This window comes from Heptranchias perlo, chromosome 7 (assembly GCF_035084215.1).
Source record: "Heptranchias perlo isolate sHepPer1 chromosome 7, sHepPer1.hap1, whole genome shotgun sequence".
NCBI lineage: Eukaryota > Metazoa > Chordata > Chondrichthyes > Hexanchiformes > Hexanchidae > Heptranchias > Heptranchias perlo.
This window is the reverse complement of record NC_090331.1, coordinates 34072044-34089460: the sequence shown is the minus strand read 5'-3', so window position 1 is coordinate 34089460 and position 17417 is coordinate 34072044. Positions and strand designations below refer to the sequence as shown.

Genomic DNA, 17417 nt, shown 5'->3' with positions numbered 1-17417 from the left:
AGAGGGGCAATTTTTTCACTCAAAGGGTGGTGAGTGTCTGGAACGAGCTGCCAGAGGCAGTAGTAGAGGCAGGTACAATTTTGTTCTAAGCAGTTCAGTTTTAAAACAGCAGTTTTGGAGCAGCAACAAGGCAACTGCAGCCCTCCACGAAGATCGCCCACCCACAACTGCGCCTTACCGCACCAACAGACTCTATCCAACTGAAGAACCTTCGCAGATTCCACAGACCAGGACCACGTGGGGATGGCAGGGCCCAGAGGACACAAAGAGCGTAGCCCAATACTGCAACCGGCTTACCTGGCTGGATTTCGAACTGTCAAGGGACCCTGGTTTGGTGAGCATGATCCCTGACCTCTCCTAGTTCAATTTAGTTAGGTTTTGGGGGTGGGACAAGGGTAAGGGGATTAGTAGGGTGATTTTCCCTCGTTATGCTGTGTGTTCCCCATTCTTAACTAAGTGTACTTTGTATGTCTGTATAATCTCAGTGTTATCCTAATTTTATAAGTTCATTTGTGACTTCAATAAACCCAGTTTCTTTTCTTGTACCAAAACCAGTTGTCTGCTGCACTTTGTCACAACCCCCAAATAAGTCCAAGGTCTAGAACCTAGGGAGTGGGAGCGATTCGGTCCGCTCAGAAGTCAGAGGTGAAGCTGACACACACCACCTCCCCCCCCCCGCTACAAGCCACAGTGTGCTTGTGGTGAAGGGAGTGAATGTTTAGGGTGGTGGATGGGGTGCCAATCAAGCGGGCTGCTTTGTCCTGTATGGTGTCGAGCTTCTTGAGTGTTGTTGGAGCTGCACTCATCCAGGCAAGTGGAGAGTATTCCATCACACTCCTGACTTGTGCCTTGTAGATGGTGGAAAGGCTTTGGGGAGTCAGGAGGTGAGTCACTCGCCGCAGAATACCCAGCCATATAAATACTGTGGCTCTTTTAGCCACAGTATTTATATGGCTGGTCCAGTTAAGTTTCTGGTCAATGGTGACCCCCAGGATGTTGATAGTGGCGGATTCGGCAATGGTAATGCCGTTGAATGTCAAGGGGAGGTGGTTAGGCTCTCTCTTGTTGGAGATGGTCATTGCCTGGCACTTGTCTGGCGCGAATGTTACTTGCCACTTATCAGCCCAAGCCTGGATGTTAAATTGTGATATCGTAAACATTCCTTTGGAACATTCTTATAATTTCACTAAAAGTATTCTTCAGAAACCTTCAGAAACATACTTATGAAGTTGTGACACATAAGGACCAGACGTCAAATCAGATTTTAAAATTATAGTGCTCATAGGTAAATTAAAGCATATTTTGGAAGTCGAGTGACAGGACTTTGCATGATTTTGCACAATTTGTAAAGACCAATAACGCTTTTGTGAGTAAGATAACAGAAATATTGCATTGGCAAACTTGTGTGAAACAATGTACACTGGAGAAATTTTTTTTTTTTGTGTGATTGTAATCAGGATTTATCTTATTATTCATGAACAATGAAATTGTGAGGAACTTATGAAAAGTAGCATCACCAGCAGAATAAAACCATAATATTTCCTCGTCTGTTTATATTGTAAGCATGGGTCAACTTTAGTGTAGTTGATTTTTTTTTAAGGCTTCATAGTGGTTTGTGCTTTGTTTCATAGGGAAACTTATTGAAGTGGATGGAAGAAATCAATGTGATGCAGTAGAGTTGTTCTTGGAAGAAAACTTCAGTTTACAGCTATTGATTCTGAGGTGAGAATCTTCAGGTAAAGGAAAAGGGCAACAGTTTTGGAACAATACAGGTGGGGCTTGACATAGTCTTTAGTATTTGAGCAGGGTTGTCCAATACGTTAACCACTAGCCACGTGTGGCTAATTGAATTTTGGACTAGTAAATAAAAAAATGAGTAAAAGACACTGTCATTAGGCATGTGATCTCAATACTCATACTTGCATGGCGTAGCATGTGTACTTTAACCTTTTTGTGCGTTTGTTGACAAAATGGCAAAATGAAAAGCAGAGTTTGATCTTTGTATGTGCTTTGCTTCCTTGGTTACTGCTTATTGGTTGTCTGCTAAAATGGTGTGCAACACAGGTGAAAATGCCAGATTTCAGTACCACGGAAACACCAGCAACATCGTATGGAGAGGGGAGCTGACATGGTCAGATTAATTTTAAGTTGCTTCATTTGAATTATCCAATGAATCTAATTATTTTCAATCACAAAGTACCTCCTGTGTTGTTTTATTTAAGTTGCTTAATTCAAATTGAATAATTTGAATCTTTTCAAGCAAAAAGGGACTTTGACCCCGATATTTACGGGGAGACAACAGGGGTGATTTGTAGCGGCTGGGAAACCCGGAAATATGGGGAATGCGGAGGTCCTTCTGAATTTAACGGCAGGACCTCATTTGAATTTTTTTTTTCTCCATTTTCTGGTCCACAGCCAGCCAGATTGAGAGGAAGGAAGAGATTGTGGGGTTTGGGGGGGCGGTTGCTGGTGGAGGAGTTTGCAGGCCGGCCTGGAAATCGCCCGGGGTGGGGGGTGGTGGTGTTCAGCCTGGAGATCACCGGGGTGGGGGGGAAGATCGTGGGGCAGGAGGCCGATCATGGCAGATTTGCTTGGGGGGGTCGGGGGGACGCACTCCTTCACCTCCTGGCCCACAAGTAGTGCTGGAATAACACTTACCTGCTGGATCCGACCGTTCTTGCCTCCCTTCAGCTGTCGGGTTTCCTGAGCCGTTAAATCTAAATGGCTGCTAAAATCTGAGGCACGTAACCTCATTAACATGTTTAAATTACTGACCCACCTCTCGAGATCAGGTTACTCGCCCGCCCCGGTTAAACAGCGTAGGTACGTTTGGGGCGAATTGGGGTTGGGTTTCACATTTTTAAGAATTGAACCCCCTCTGCTTCTCTCCCGCCCATCCTAGGGGGGTTAAAATTCCCCCTTTTGATTAACAGGTTGTCAGTATAGTTCATCTAGTCTGCTTTTACAGGGATAGTTTTTTGTTTGAAATTATAATTTTCTATTTAAGATTAAACCGAATTCTTTTGCTTGCAAAGTGAACTGGTACCAGATCGTGCTTACAGTACATTCTAAGTTCAAGTGCTAATGTTACGTATGGCAGCAAGTTCATGTTATAAAATGAGTTGCATCAGGGTTCTGGTGAATGGAAGAGTGGTAGAAAACCATCCCAGTTTGGAACCTTCTCTTAAGAATCCAAGAGAAAAACAGGTGTATCTGCTACTTTATTATTTCCATTCATGCACCTCCCAACAAGTTTCTCTTACCATTCAACCATCTGTACTATAAGTGCCTTCATATAACTACAAATAAAGCAGTGTCCAAAATTTTAAATAACAAAGCCACAGTATCAACAGAATACACATCAAGACATGGTAGTATTTTATTTTTGTATTACTCAATAATAATGAGCAATATTACCTACTTAAGTCTTCGTTCCTTCAAAATATTATACCAGGTAACTCGGTAGTCTAAAAATCTCAGCCATCAAAGTGTATCCTCGCTATAAGCTTTAGAATCTCAATAAAAGACTGGGGATGGGAAGGGTGAAGGAAGGAGAATAATATAACATTGGCAATTGATTTGCTGTTTCCATCTACTATATTTGATTTGGCAATAACAGAAAATAAAATACCTTTTTTTAAAAGCTTTTGTACAAACCATTTATATTCTACATATTTACAAATGTAAAACTGGCATTAGGAAAGATGTAAAGAACAGGCTTTATCATTAGAATGGGAGGTCTTGTTGCTTGACCATTAAAAGTTAGAATGTTCTGCAAGATTTAAGTTGCTCAGCTTTTGGCCACATGATGGCATACTTGCAGCTGTTTAGGAGATGGAATGCAACAATTCATTATGGAGGTTTTTTTCTTTACCATACATTGTCAATGGACAAGTTCACTCGCTAACTTGTGGATTTGTGGCTTGAAAAATGATAATTACTTTGCAGGACTGGAATATAATGTAAGAAAGATTCCTCAGGAATTATTTCCATCCAGCTCCATACCAGGGCACTCTGGCAAGGCCAAAGTTTATAGTCATAACGACAGTTGTGCAGTTTTTGGTATATACGTTTCAAAGATACTGCTTCCCGGTTCAGTACATTGTGTGCAGTTTCATGAGTGTGGATCTAATTGTAGCCTGAACAATGAAAGAAGCATCAATAATGCAATCTAGAAGAGATTTTAACCATCCATCATTCAAATGTCTTATATCTGAATATTTTTCCCTTTGGGGAAATCAAATTGAAGGAGGCCATTACAGTATAATGATTTATTATTTTTTGCATTATAAAACAGGATGTGGTAAATGTAACCCTGAATTACAACAACCTTGTTGCAGAGAAGAGATTCACTCAAGCACAAATGTTCCTATTTGGGGTTGTGGCAATTTGCCAATAAAAGACTTATTATGTCCGAGCTTTTATTGCCAGATGATGAATGCCTGATCTTTGCTAAGTTGTGAAGCATTATATTGTCAACTAAAATTAAAACGTACATACTGAAAAAGCAAGATTCTCTTATGATGCGGGGGAAGTTAAGCTAATGTGTAATACATGATTTATTGTGATAGACAATACCACCGATGTTTTTGCAAACACATTCTACCTTTGAAGAGAATTGTAAAAATTCTGTTTATTTAGTTAATGTAATATAATGGGATGTGAGGGAAATTGGATGGTTTTAATTATGCAAATCACATAATATCTGACTTCTGACATAAGGGATGTACATCATAATATGTAATTTTTGTGCAAGTGACAATACAAAATTAAAAATGAAACAAACGTGTGCACTTTGAATGTCTGTTCATATCTCAACAAGTATTAACATATACAGCAGTAAAGCCAAATAAAACTCACATGCATAAAGCTGTAGGTGTAGGTGACATATGCACAATTGGATTTCTGTTTTTTTAAAGTGTACTAACAGGTCGATGTACTCCCAAAACAGTTTTACTGTTCCTTTGAAAATAATCTTGGACCTGGCACATGAATTTCAAGTCCTTTTTGCCAGTCATCAGATTCATAATCTCTAATGTGCTGTTCCTGTAGATTTCTTGTAGCTGCCCTGGTACTTCTGCACTTCCACCAACAGTGGTATTTATGCTGGGTTCTGAGAGTTCCAGACTATTAGCTTTGTCTTTATCAAGATGCTTTGAGTTTTCTATTTCTTTTTTTTTTAAAAACAGTTCTTGATTCTATTCATCTTCCTCTGGTTCTTTCTGTACTATAGGCGTTTCTTGCTTGAGGCACTCTCTGAAAAAGTTGAGGATCGTACTGTACATATGACGCTTGCTTTTTTCAGCTGTAATAAAATGGCCTTCATCTGGGTAAATCTGTCTCATAAATAAAATAACAGATTAGTGAGTCATTTGATGACATGCTATTTTAAGAATAAATTAGTCAATTTAACCATAGCAATTTATTCAAAATGAGTCAACACAGAACACATTAAATAAGTACCAAAAATTGTAATACCTATAGACAATTTTGTGTCATTTTTAACACATTTTAGAAATGTCATAATTCTTTTAATTACTATCAGTGATAAAAGCAATTGTTGATTTGATGAGGCAGTATTAGCACCAGTCAGCATATAAAAATTACACTTTGCATTAACAGTTATCAAATGAAGACAATTTTGTGCTCCATACAAGGTGAGAACAAACAATACTACAAATATTGCTCCTTCTGCTATACCCCCAGTTTTGTACATCAAGTACACATTTATGACCTGAAGTCGATGCAATGCAGAGCTCTTTCTGCATTTGCTTCAATAAAAACATAGAAGAGCATTTGGACCAGTTTAATATTTCAGGTTTATGTACTCTGTTCTGAGGGCATCTTTGTACATGACTAAATTAGCAATAAATTATGAGATATATTTTGTGCTGTGGCTTCTAGCCACTGGAAACTAGATACAGGCTGTCCAATGCCAGTACTTGTCAGACATCATCATCATTGCTCGACTATTGCCGGAGCTCAGATGCTCTTCCATTGATTTGTCATGTACTGCAGCTGCGTCACCGCTTGCAGGCCCTGGATGCCATTGGCTAATTCAAGGATTAGCTCATCTTCCTTTTGATGGCATTTCATCTATCAAAGGGTCCACTACCCTCCTCCAGGCGCTCATCCACCCAAGGCTGTTGGCACTTTTTGGACTGGGCCAGGTTCTTTAATCTCTGCCTCGCACTCGGCATTGACCAGTCACAGGTAGTACCATCTACTGTTATTACAGTGTCAGACCATTGTCAGACAAAGGTAATTTTGATCTTCAGAACCAAAACCAAATGAGGTGTCAGTATCATCATGGTCATCATGATATGAAATGGATTTCCATCAGGGTCTCAAGGGGGATGAGGTAATGCTTCAAAGCAATGTTCAAAAGCATTAATCCATTCAGTCACCTAGACCCCCAAGATTTTTTTCACTGGTATTACAAATATACATTAATTATAAATTAGATACCTGCATGGTGTAGTTTGATTCAACTTTCACCAGGTGTTGTATCAGCTCTGCTGTGTGCTGAAAATGTACATTAGCTGCAAAAAAGCAATAAAAAGTTGCTAACTGTGAAAATAAAAACTGGATCTTTATTAGCTGTTCATTAAGGCAGATTGCATCACATCTAATAACACTGCTTTTAAATGGATCTAAATTATACACTTAATTGTTTTCACATTTATTAAGTTGTCAATGTGAGATAGACATAATTCAAGTGGATGCTGGTTTTAAAATGTATTAAAAGCCTCAAGTCCATCAATCTCCCAGCTACCATCTCAAGCTGAATGAGGAAGTATGGAACATTGGCATCCTGGTCGATCCTGAGCTCAGTTTCTCCTGCCTAAATCTGCACCACTACCAAAACACTTATCTTTCACCAATGGCCCATCTACTCTCTTCACTCCTGCCTTAGCTCATCTGCTGCTGCATCCTTCATCCATCCCTTTGTTACCTTTAGACTCGACTATTCCAATGCTCCCCTGGCTGGCGTCCCACCTTGCACCAGCCATAAACTTGAGCTCATCCAAAACTCTGTTGTCCATATCCTAACTTGCACCAAGTTCCATTCAACCATCACCCCTGTGCTCGCTGACCTACATTGGTTCCCAGTCCGGTAATGCCTCGATTTTAAAAGTCTCATCCTTGTTTTCAAATCCCTCCATGGTCTTGTCCCTCCCTATATCTGTAACTTCCTCCAGCCCTACAACCCTCCGAGAACTCTGCACTCCTCCAATTCTGGCTTCTTGCACTTCCCCGATTTCCTTTGCTCCACCATTGACGGCCGTGCCTGCCTAGGCCCTGAGCTCTGGAATTCCTTCCCAAAACCTCTCTGCTTCTCTACCTCTCCTCCTTTATGACACTCCTTAAAACCCACCTCTGGGTTAAACGCAAGTCGTTCTTCTTGTTCTGTCAATAAAACTCTCATCCCTACTTTCATCACCTTAAGGCTTGACTAATTTAGTGTCTTCGTCACTGGTCTCCCTGCTTCAGTCCTTCTCCACAAGCTTCAACTCATCCACAATGCTGCGGCTTGCATCCTGACCTGGTCTAATTCACACACTCCGATTACCCACACCTCTCAAAGCTCTACTGGTTCCTTGTGCTCCAATGTGTTGATTTCAAAATTCTTAACCTTGTTTTGCAACCTCTCTAGGGCCTTGCCCCACTGTGCATGGAGGCTGAAGATGGTACTGGGAAAAAACTGCAGTCCACCTGGCCAAGCCCAAAAATAAATACCACTCAATCATCCTTCTCTTCTATTATCTATCAAATTCTGTCAAATTTTTCCACTCTAAGTGCCTCTACAGCCTCCATGGGCAGTCCATTCCACACATGCATAAGATGGCTAAATCTAAATGGTTTGTACATATTTCCCCTTATAAGCTGAACCCCAAGTTCCCTGGCTGTCGACTTTGTGGAAATCTCAAACATATTAATGAAGTTCAATTTATCAATTTCCTTAAGATTTGGAATACTTGAGCCTACTCTTCTCCAGAGTAATCTAAGGTTCTTCAACCTCTCTTCATAGCTCAGATGCCCTAAGCTTGGCTTCAGTTTGGTTCCAGCTTAAAAAGCAGTCCAATCAGCACAATTTTCATACAGATCAGAAATTCCCTCTCATTGATGGGCTAACAGTGGAGTGGGAATATTGCTCAACAATTTGAATCTGCTGCTAACTCATTGCAAATTTCCACCTAGGGCCCTCTTTTGCTATGCAGGGCAAGTTTGAAGTGGTAATGCCACAGAATTGAGCTGCAGGTCTTCAGCCAGAAGATGACATAGTGGCTCAATAACCTTTGGGGAAAACACAACCTTCTAAGCTGCCGATGATCAGAAAAACTAAGTAAGAACTTTCTTTCTGTAGACCCTGGTGAGTTCCTATGAGTACATAGGGAAGAGAAGCCTGACTCTAAGAGCCTCCAATCTAGTCTCTTCCATATCTATATTCTTATCCTCCTCCTCTTTATAGCCTAAGAATAGATGTATTCCTAATTGGAAATCTATGTCCCCAGTGCAAAGCATTACTTTGAGCAAAGCTAAGTAAAGGTCACAGCAAAAATGCTGACTGAACTTCCAAAGTACTACAGAAATCAATTTTCAGGTAAAGTAGTTCCAGCTTTCAGTGGCAGCATACAAAATGACCTCCTCAATATGTTTTCTACCTCAGGGATACTTTCCAGCAGCTCTTACCGCCACATATAATGGCGCTAATTATTTCATGGGATGTCGGCGTCGCTGACAAGGCCAGCATTTATTGCCCATCCCTAATTGCCCTTGAGAAGGCGGTGGTGAGCCGCCATCCTGAATCGCTGCAGTTTGTATGGTGAAGGTTCTCCCACAGTGCTGTTAGGTAGGGAGTTCCAGGATTTTGACCCAGCGACGATGAAGGAACAGCGATATATTTTCAAGCCGGGATGGTGTGTTTCTTGGAGGGGAACATGTAGGTAGTGTTGTTCCCATGTGCCTGCTGCCTTTGTCCTTCTAGGTGGTGGTGGTTGCGGGTTTGGGAGGTGCTGTCAAAGAAGCCTTGGCTAGTTGCTGCAGTGCATCCTGTAGATGGTACACACTGCAGCCACGGTGCACCTGTGGTGAAGGGAGTGAATATTTAGGGTGGTGGATGGGGTGCCAATCAAGTGGGCTGCTTTGTCCTGGTTGGTGTCGAGCTTCTTGAGTGTTGTTGGAGCTGCACTCATCCAGGCAAGTGGAGAGTATTCCATCACACTCCTGACTTGTGCCTTGTGGTGGAAAGGCTTTGGGGATTACCCATGCTAACTTGAACCTGTTAACATGAGGCATATTGGGCTCCCCGTGGGCCTTAAAGGGGACTTGTATATTTTTGGTAGGACAATTTAGATGCATTTCTGGATTTTTTTGTGGCAGATTTGAGGTAGTAGCCATTAAGAACCCATTTTACTTCATTTACTGCCCCAAAATAGGTGGTAATTCGGAGAGAAATTCAGGCCACAGCCTCATACACTAGCAGACTTTCAACACAGTGACTGACACCAACTCTTTCTCATACCAAATATGCATGCTTATTTTCTCTCAGCTAAAACACACCGTCATTGTCTCACACAGTTGGCCTCTTGCAGCTCAGGGACTCTCATCTGACCTTAATGATCTCCTCTTGCTTTATTTCCCAACACACACACTTCGCTCGTCTAACATCAGACTTTTCTTCCCTCTCATTCTTCCTTCCCTTCACTCCACCATTGCTGGCCTCTAGAATTGTCCACCCAGTTCCCCCTACTTTGCTTCCTCCTTCTCTGTCTTCAAAATTCTCCTCAAAACCTTCCTCTTCAATTGTACTTTCAGTTACCCCATTTCCCTCCCCGATGCTCGATATCCATTTTTATCTCTTTTCTCCTTATTGTAAAGCACTCTGAGATGTCTTCCTGCCCTTGAGCGAGCTGCTGTTATTTGTTACTTGTTTATCCTGTTTAAAATGCACACAGAATAGTAAGATAATGGAAGGAAAGCCCAAGAAATCATTTTCTTTTCAGGGACACTGACTGTATGTAGTTAAGTTTTGTGTCGATTTTACATTAATGCTATCAAATCTTCAAAGACAACTATATCTAAGTAAGTGAAATTTTAAAGTGCTAGATTTTTAATGCAGCATAATCCAACCTAAATTAGCATCCACAAATTTGCTTTATATCTGAGATTGCCACATAAGAACTGCCAATATGAATAGTTTAGTAGTGCAACATGTAGACCAGAAGGTCAGAGGTTCCAGGGTTACCTATCATTTTAATCTGCCAACCCTCCATTGGATAAGTTTTGTTTTCTGCCAGAGTGGTAGAATATAATGTGATGCACTGCAGTACCCAGTTCACTTTCACTGCTATTAGACAGTGAATATTGGTAGACTATTCAATCATTGGAAATATCACAGCCAAGACCAATTCTGTCCTGACTACATCTTGCCAGAATTTTTGATATGGGTCATTGGAAAGAAACACTGACTGACTTTCCCCTCTAAAGCTCAGGGGTGCTGAGGCCCATTGTAGCACCCTAATAACATTCCCAGAGGAGCTCAACTAACTCACTACAGTTTGGGGATCAAAACTGGAACCCTGCTTAGTTTGTGTAATTTAGTTTCATACATTTACCACTGAACCATTGAAAAGCTCCTATCCATATTTCTACAGGTGTTGTTTTTACCTGTTAATCCATTTGTGTACTATTGCAAAGTTTTTACATTATTTAAGAAAGGCACTGAAATTCCTCATGGATTCTCCTGATTTGCTCTTTTTTGGTGGGAGACTGGCGGAACTCCAGAGAAATGGCGTGAATGAATGAAAATGGCTGTTTACATTGTTTCACTGGGTGTTCTGCTGGTCCCCTGGGAGATGGGAGCACCCCCGTGGAATTTCCAGGACAGAATCTCTTTTTTATGTTGGTAAGAAGAGTTCTAATAAATGAAGTAGCAATTTATTGATCCTCCCCACTTCCAGTGGGGAAGTCACGCTCACAGGGAGCACGGGTTGGAGATAGGCCTACATTGCCTGTGAATGTGGCTCCCCACTGGAAGCCCAGGATTGTGAAATGAGCCGTTAAATGTACAATTTAACAGGTTGTTCACTTAACCGGAATTGACCATACTTCATTCGCTACTTTTTGATTTCATTATTATTTTTCTGCATCGGTCATGACAAGTACTGCTCGAAACAATGGCCCCAAAAATCTGTGGTGCAGACATGCACCCACCCAGGACCTTAAGCACTGACCCTGCCAAAATCCATGGGGTTATGTGGAGGCCCCTTCATTTAAATCCAAATGGCATGCACCTGCGCCTAGGAGCACATCTGGGACCCAGTCTACCCCAGGGAATAGCATATTGCGGTGGAAGAGTGCTGGTCTTGGTAGGGGTGTCAAGGATCCCCCCCACCCCGGAAAGGTGATGGCTGTGCCTCTTTAGATCTGTTTGTAAGTGGGTAGAAATTTGAAGAAAATATTTGCTTAAGAATCCAGGCCATGACCAGTCAGCGAAATGGTATGCCTTGTTTCACTTGGTGTATCAGCTGCCAATACTGCCCCCATCTGCTTCCAGTCCAGGTGTGTGGAGCCCCTAGCATTGGGAGTCTTTGCCCTGACCCTGTCCCATCCTGTGATGATGGCCTTATGTTGTGGTTCCTCATGCCCAACAGAGCTTTTGGTCTCTCTAACGTAAGGCCAGGACCCAGCATATCTGGGTCTCAGCCTACTCTGTATCCATTCCAGAGTTTTGGTAGGCGTGCACCAGTCTTCAACTTCAACTAAAAACTTGGAGACAAATATGACTATAACTATAATACCATAACTTTGAAAATACTATCTAACAACATTTCAAAGTATTTTGAGGAGATAGCTAACAGCAATGTACTTGAATATGAGAAGTTGGATGCAGTAAGTCTTACCATCAGCAGTCCCATGTATGATCAGAAAATTCTCATCTTTGATCCCATTAGCATTTTGTAGCACACTAGATTCCTGCAAGTAATCAAAAGTTGAATTACTAATATGAATTTTAAACACAGTATTCTTTGGTTATTTATACTGAAACTTAATTAGCACATCTAAATGCACACAGCATAAAAAGGGGACTAGAGGGGAATTAGCTGTGAAAAGAAATATTATGGGGGGATTCTCCTTTTTGGGGTGGAGTTTTAGCAGGATGGGGCATTTGCCTGCCCCTCTGTATCCGTCCCAGCCCTGACCTATTTTCCTGGACTGAGGCTCATTACATAAGCACATCGGGCCCCTAGCAGTATTCTTGCCATTAAGAGGGAACTTGCTACTGCGAGTGAAGAAATTCTGGTGGTGCTACAGCAAGGACATCGGAAGGAGACTGAGACCTGTAGTACGTAAGTGTCTGAGGCACACTAGACTGTGAGGAGGCAATATAATGCGCTCTCCTTCCATTAGGGGAACTCTGGGCCTTTATCACTGCTTCGTGGGGTCTGCTGCCATCTTCCACATGGCACCTTGGGAGGCAGTGGTAACTGGGGTGGAAATGAGAAAGATCCGCTGGGCATCTGGGCCCCATGCCCCACGACCACTTGCATGCATCAGGCGGGGAAGGTGTGTCTAGCAGCAATCCCAATGGAGGTGGGGCGAGGGACATCCCAGTTAGGGCAGTGACGCAGTGGTAGGCCATACTGCCTGAATTTTCAGATATTCTCCTCCATGATCCCTTCTGACTTTGGGAGGGATCACGGAGTAGAATCCCATCCTAAATGTCAAATTATTGAATTGGTAATTAGCCAATGTTTTTTTTGAGTTTTTTTAAAAAAAGAACTCACTTGATATATGTTTTCATCTCGTGATGGTAATCCAAGGTATCGCTCTGTGAATGCTGAAGCTGTGTGAAGAAAAATCAATTTAATCCTAATTTGCATGGTGTCTTCATCCCTGTGAATTAGCTAATGCTGAACAACAATCAAAAACTGACCTGAACTCTCACTCTTTCCCATGAGGCTCAACAACATATGAAGAGACCAGTCGTCACAGGTACCAATACCAGCCCTTCTACTTAATAATTAACTTGCGGCTAACAACATGACCCAATACTAAACTTGATTTATGATAAAATTGGAATCAGTGAACTGATTTCTCAGGACACAGTATTAACTGTAACCATTTTGTCCATGCTTAGCAATATACTTTGACCACCATTTGGGTATAATCTCATACTAGTATAGAAACAGGGCACTGACAATGTAATCAAGACTCTACTGTTGCCATATTCTCTAACCATTCTAACTGCAGTTATTAGTAAAGTGTGAAATTCCAAATTTGCTTCCCATCCTGAATATGAACTGAATAACGAATATTAAAAATACCAGCAAAATAAAAGGAGAAATTCATTGTAACCTAGCTTTAAAATTTAAAATATGCCACTGCCTTGGCATTTAAATTCAAAATCTAGGAACAAAGGTGACAGGCCAGCTATGTCTGGGAGGTAGCTTTTAACTAAACAGAGAATTTCCATTGAAATTTCTCTCATCTGCTTTTTCTTTGTATCTAATGTCAGCAGTCAAGAGGTGTGGCAGAGAGCAGCAGAGCCTGATGTAACATGGCATGGTTAGAGTGATGAGTGCCTGGCTAAGAAATTAGCTGGTCTTCATTTCAATAAATAACTTGTGACTGAATCCATAGAGAAATGTTAAGCATATCATCAATTGCAATGGCAGCTCAACAATTACTGTCCAAAACGGGAAGGCGTCGAACAGTCAATAGGAGAAGAAGATAAATGACTGGCACTCAGAATTTCTCAAGAGAACCATGAACATGCACTCTTTTCTGGAAGTAGAAGCTATGGTACAAGGACAGGCATTTAATCTTACCCAAACAACATGTTATTAGCGGACAGTATTGCTTTTAAAAACTCAAACTTATTTGACCTTCATCTCTACTATTTCTGTCTTATCAACTTCAATTTATTTAATTGCCTCAAACCTCCTTAAACTCAAAGACACACAAATCGAGGAATTTGATATGTCTGAGGAGTCCTCTTTTATACTGTCCATATAACTTCAGACAACTGCACCTTCATAAAATTCCCTTGCGTGTTTCCTCTCTAAACACCTGAATAAGGCACAATACCCTGATCTTTGGTGGCCAGCAAAGAAAAAAGAATGCGTGTCCGTGAATTACTTTACTGCGCATTGACTTCATTTTTGGCAACAAGATCCAAAAATGTGGGTAATCAGAAAGCCAAACTGATGCATCCGCAGTATAATTCTACACTGCAAGGGAACACTATTGTAACCGCTCCATTACAGCACTGGGGATAAAGTTGAAGACCCTTATCTCCCGCAAAGTGAATAAAATGCTAAGGCAGGCCGGCGCGAATGGAGCACAGGGATCGATCCCTGCAGGCTCACCTGCACTGGGCCTCATTTAAGTTACACCAGCGAGCTGCAGACATGTAATCAGTATCCCCAGGCAGCCTATACCAATATGGCCGACGACACACTTCTGACTTGTAATAAGCGTGCCTTTCCTGCCTGTCATATTGGAGGATTAGTGGGGCCTTTAGTGTCCGAAAAACAGATGCTGCATGGTCGAATTTCTAGGTCAGAGTTTCTGCCAAAGCACTAAAGATGGAATCAGAGGTTTGGGTGCAAATTTTCTGGCAGAAGCCAGGCAGGTCTTGCCAGTGTGGAGCTGGAAAAAGTTGTGGCTTATCCATGACTTGATGTCAGACAGGCAGTGTTACAGCATAGTAACACTCGTGGAGTTGAGATTGATGGAACATAGGCAAAGCAGGGTATTGTCACATTGGAAGCTAAAGAATAATGTCACCAAGGAACAGCATTTGGATGTGGAATAGAAGGACTACAAGGATGGAATCTTGGGAGATGCCAGAGGTTGATTGGATGAGCATGCAAGGAGATATGCTGGCAACAGTGGGGCAGGTAGATAGGGTGGCGCCATAGAGTTGCGCCATAGAAGACAGGGTGGAGGAGGATGGAGTAGTCGACCGCATTGAAGACTGTGGAAAGGTTCAGAATGATTGGGATAGTATACTGAAGTTAGGGCTTTGACCAAGGTGATCTCCATGCTGTAGACAGGATGGCAGCCAAATTGAAGGGTTTGCATAGGCTTGTTTGGTTTATAATCATGACTAGTGGTTCTGCACAAAATACCTCTCTAAATACATTATGCTGATTCAATTTATAAAAATTCAGGTCAAGTTCCCTCCCCACTTCAGTCTTCTTATTTTAATTCAATGTAACATTCCTTATGTGAGTCAGCAGCAGCCACTGGAGAATAGTTCTGCAGCAACTTACTTTAATTTTCACAGGACAAACATCAAGAGATATCATAATGCTTAAAATGAGCCCTTCTCTCCATGTCACATGCAGTGAAATATATGATAGTAACTGTCTTGCTCCTGCCTCTTTACCATGTACTACATGGATGATTGGGTTTGGCTGCAGGAAGGCAGGAAAAACACAGTAGCTGTTTTTAAAATATTTGTTTGATATTGTTAGCTGCAGAATTACAATATTAGCAATATTGCTACTATTGCCAATCAACATGAAAATGATTTCCTTAAGAAGTTGGATGCATTTATTTAATACTGAGTAGTAAACTATGCAAAATAAGAATAAATGTTCAGTGCTAATGGGGTAGAAATTTGTCGTGGGTGGGATTGCAAAATGGGTGGGATTGCTCCAGCTGCCTGTTACACGTCAGTGAAGTCTGTGGAACTGAATGGCAGGCGGGGCGTATAACAGGCGACCGCTGCCACACCGCCCATTTTGCACTAGTGCCCAAGGTGAGTTTCTACCTCAATGTTTTGTCTGCAATGGTAGAGTACAAACATTCATTTCAGGTTTCTCCTTTTTTGGCACAGACTAAGGAAAACTTTTCAATTTTCAGCATTGAACTAACACCCGCTATAGTACCAATACTTGAGAAAGAAAGACTTGCATTTATATAGAGCCTTTCACAACATCAGGACGTCCCAAAGCGCTTTACAACCAGTGAAGTACTTTTTGAAGTGTAGTCACTGTTGTAATGTAGGAAATACATGAAATGACTTACGATTTTTTTGTTTACTTACCAAACAATTTCCAGTCAGTAATTGGTGCCACAGCAACTCCACATTTGAAGATTCTGTCAGTAGAACTAAGAATCATAGACGTGACATAGCCTCCATATGCCTGTCAAAGTGAAACAAAATCTTAACACACTTTTTAAAAGTTCTGTTTTAAAAATGTTTAGGATTACATAACTGGATTATTTATAGCATTTGAGAATATGCAATTGAAAGGACAGATCCAGATTGGTCTTCTATATTGATGTGTGTTTTAAGAACTGGTTTACATTATAACTAATGAAAGTTGACTTTAATTCAGACTTTATTTTGAAATAATCATAAATTCCATAAACTAATAGAAATATATCAGGCAATTTTCAACTTCGACAGGGATGTAAAACTGGCGAAAGCAGATTGCCACACGTTATACACCCTGGATGATTTTCCTTTCCATTGCCTTAACGGGTGGCTAATTTACCACCGGCAGTTTTCCGCCCTCACCAATGTTGCAGATGACCTCCATAATCTATATAGTTGAATGTTTATGGACACTTTGTCCCAACCACTTAGAATGTCTTATGTATTGTGGCATTTAATTTCAGAAACAAGTAGCGCACCTCAATATAGCTATAAAGGCATCCAATTATTTACGTGAAAGACTTTGCTTATTGTTGTGTATATATAAAATATATATATAATATATATACACACTTACAATCATCATTAGGTTGTGCTTTAATGAAGATATTGCTGTATGAGTGAAAGAGTATACAGTCCTGTTACAATACTGTACTCAGTGACCTTCATAAAACTGAACCATCTGATTTTGAAAAGAGAACAATGACAGTTTAAACTTTTCAATTTAGAAATACAGGAGGTAATTTTCACCTTCACAAGGGTAAGCTGGCAGAACGGATTGCCCACTATTGGAATGAAAATTAGGTGGGCTATATAATGGGTGAATGATCTGCTCTGTCAGTTCACTGCTCAAGTGGTGAAGGTAAAAATTACTACCTAATAGTCTTACTTTATATAAAAAAGCAAAAAATGACAGCTAATTCAAACACTGACATGCCTAATTTCTATATTGTTGCTTCATGGGCCAGAATTTACTGTCAAAGTAATGGTGAGGCTAACAGCGCTCGTCGTTATTTATGCGCAAATCGCACAGCGACGTCAGGCGAGGGCAGAATTGTGGTTAAATGCCAAAATGCATAAGTTGTTGTCCAAGATGTGTTGCTCCGCTGTTAGCTTCCCGAAAGCGGCATCTCGCTTTCTGACACACCATTCAAATGCATTGAACAGCGTGAAGTTCCTGTATTTGTTTGGTAGATACAAACTAAACTTGCCACAGAAAGTTAGTGCTTGTCCTTTCCAG

General features: G+C 41.1%; 1 protein-coding gene and 1 long non-coding RNA gene across 10 annotated transcripts in view; one reads left to right on the top strand and one right to left on the bottom strand.

The window, feature by feature from the left end:
• Positions 1-17417, top strand: part of LOC137323601 (uncharacterized) — a 138782-nt gene that overhangs the window by 105312 nt on the left and 16053 nt on the right. For 5 of the 9 annotated variants that reach the window (XR_010963404.1, XR_010963407.1, XR_010963405.1 and 2 more), the window contains 2 exons: positions 113-334; positions 1632-1722. This is a non-coding gene — a long non-coding RNA (uncharacterized lncRNA). Of the gene's footprint in view, positions 1-109; positions 335-1631; positions 1737-4297; positions 4778-17417 lie in introns of those variants that run through there. The other 4 variants (XR_010963409.1, XR_010963410.1, XR_010963411.1 and 1 more) reach the window with 4 other exon arrangements.
• The window catches only part of LOC137323598 (inactive dipeptidyl peptidase 10-like), a 685713-nt gene continuing 671717 nt past the window's right edge, over positions 3422-17417 (bottom strand). The window contains exons 22-26 of the mRNA XM_067987272.1: positions 16064-16163; positions 12792-12850; positions 11907-11979; positions 6469-6542; positions 3422-5336 (exon numbers count right to left, since the gene is read on the bottom strand). Coding sequence (XP_067843373.1) covers positions 5199-5336; positions 6469-6542; positions 11907-11979; positions 12792-12850; positions 16064-16163 — 444 coding nt within the window. The 3' untranslated portion in view covers positions 3422-5198. The remainder of the gene's footprint in view (positions 5337-6468; positions 6543-11906; positions 11980-12791; positions 12851-16063; positions 16164-17417) is intronic.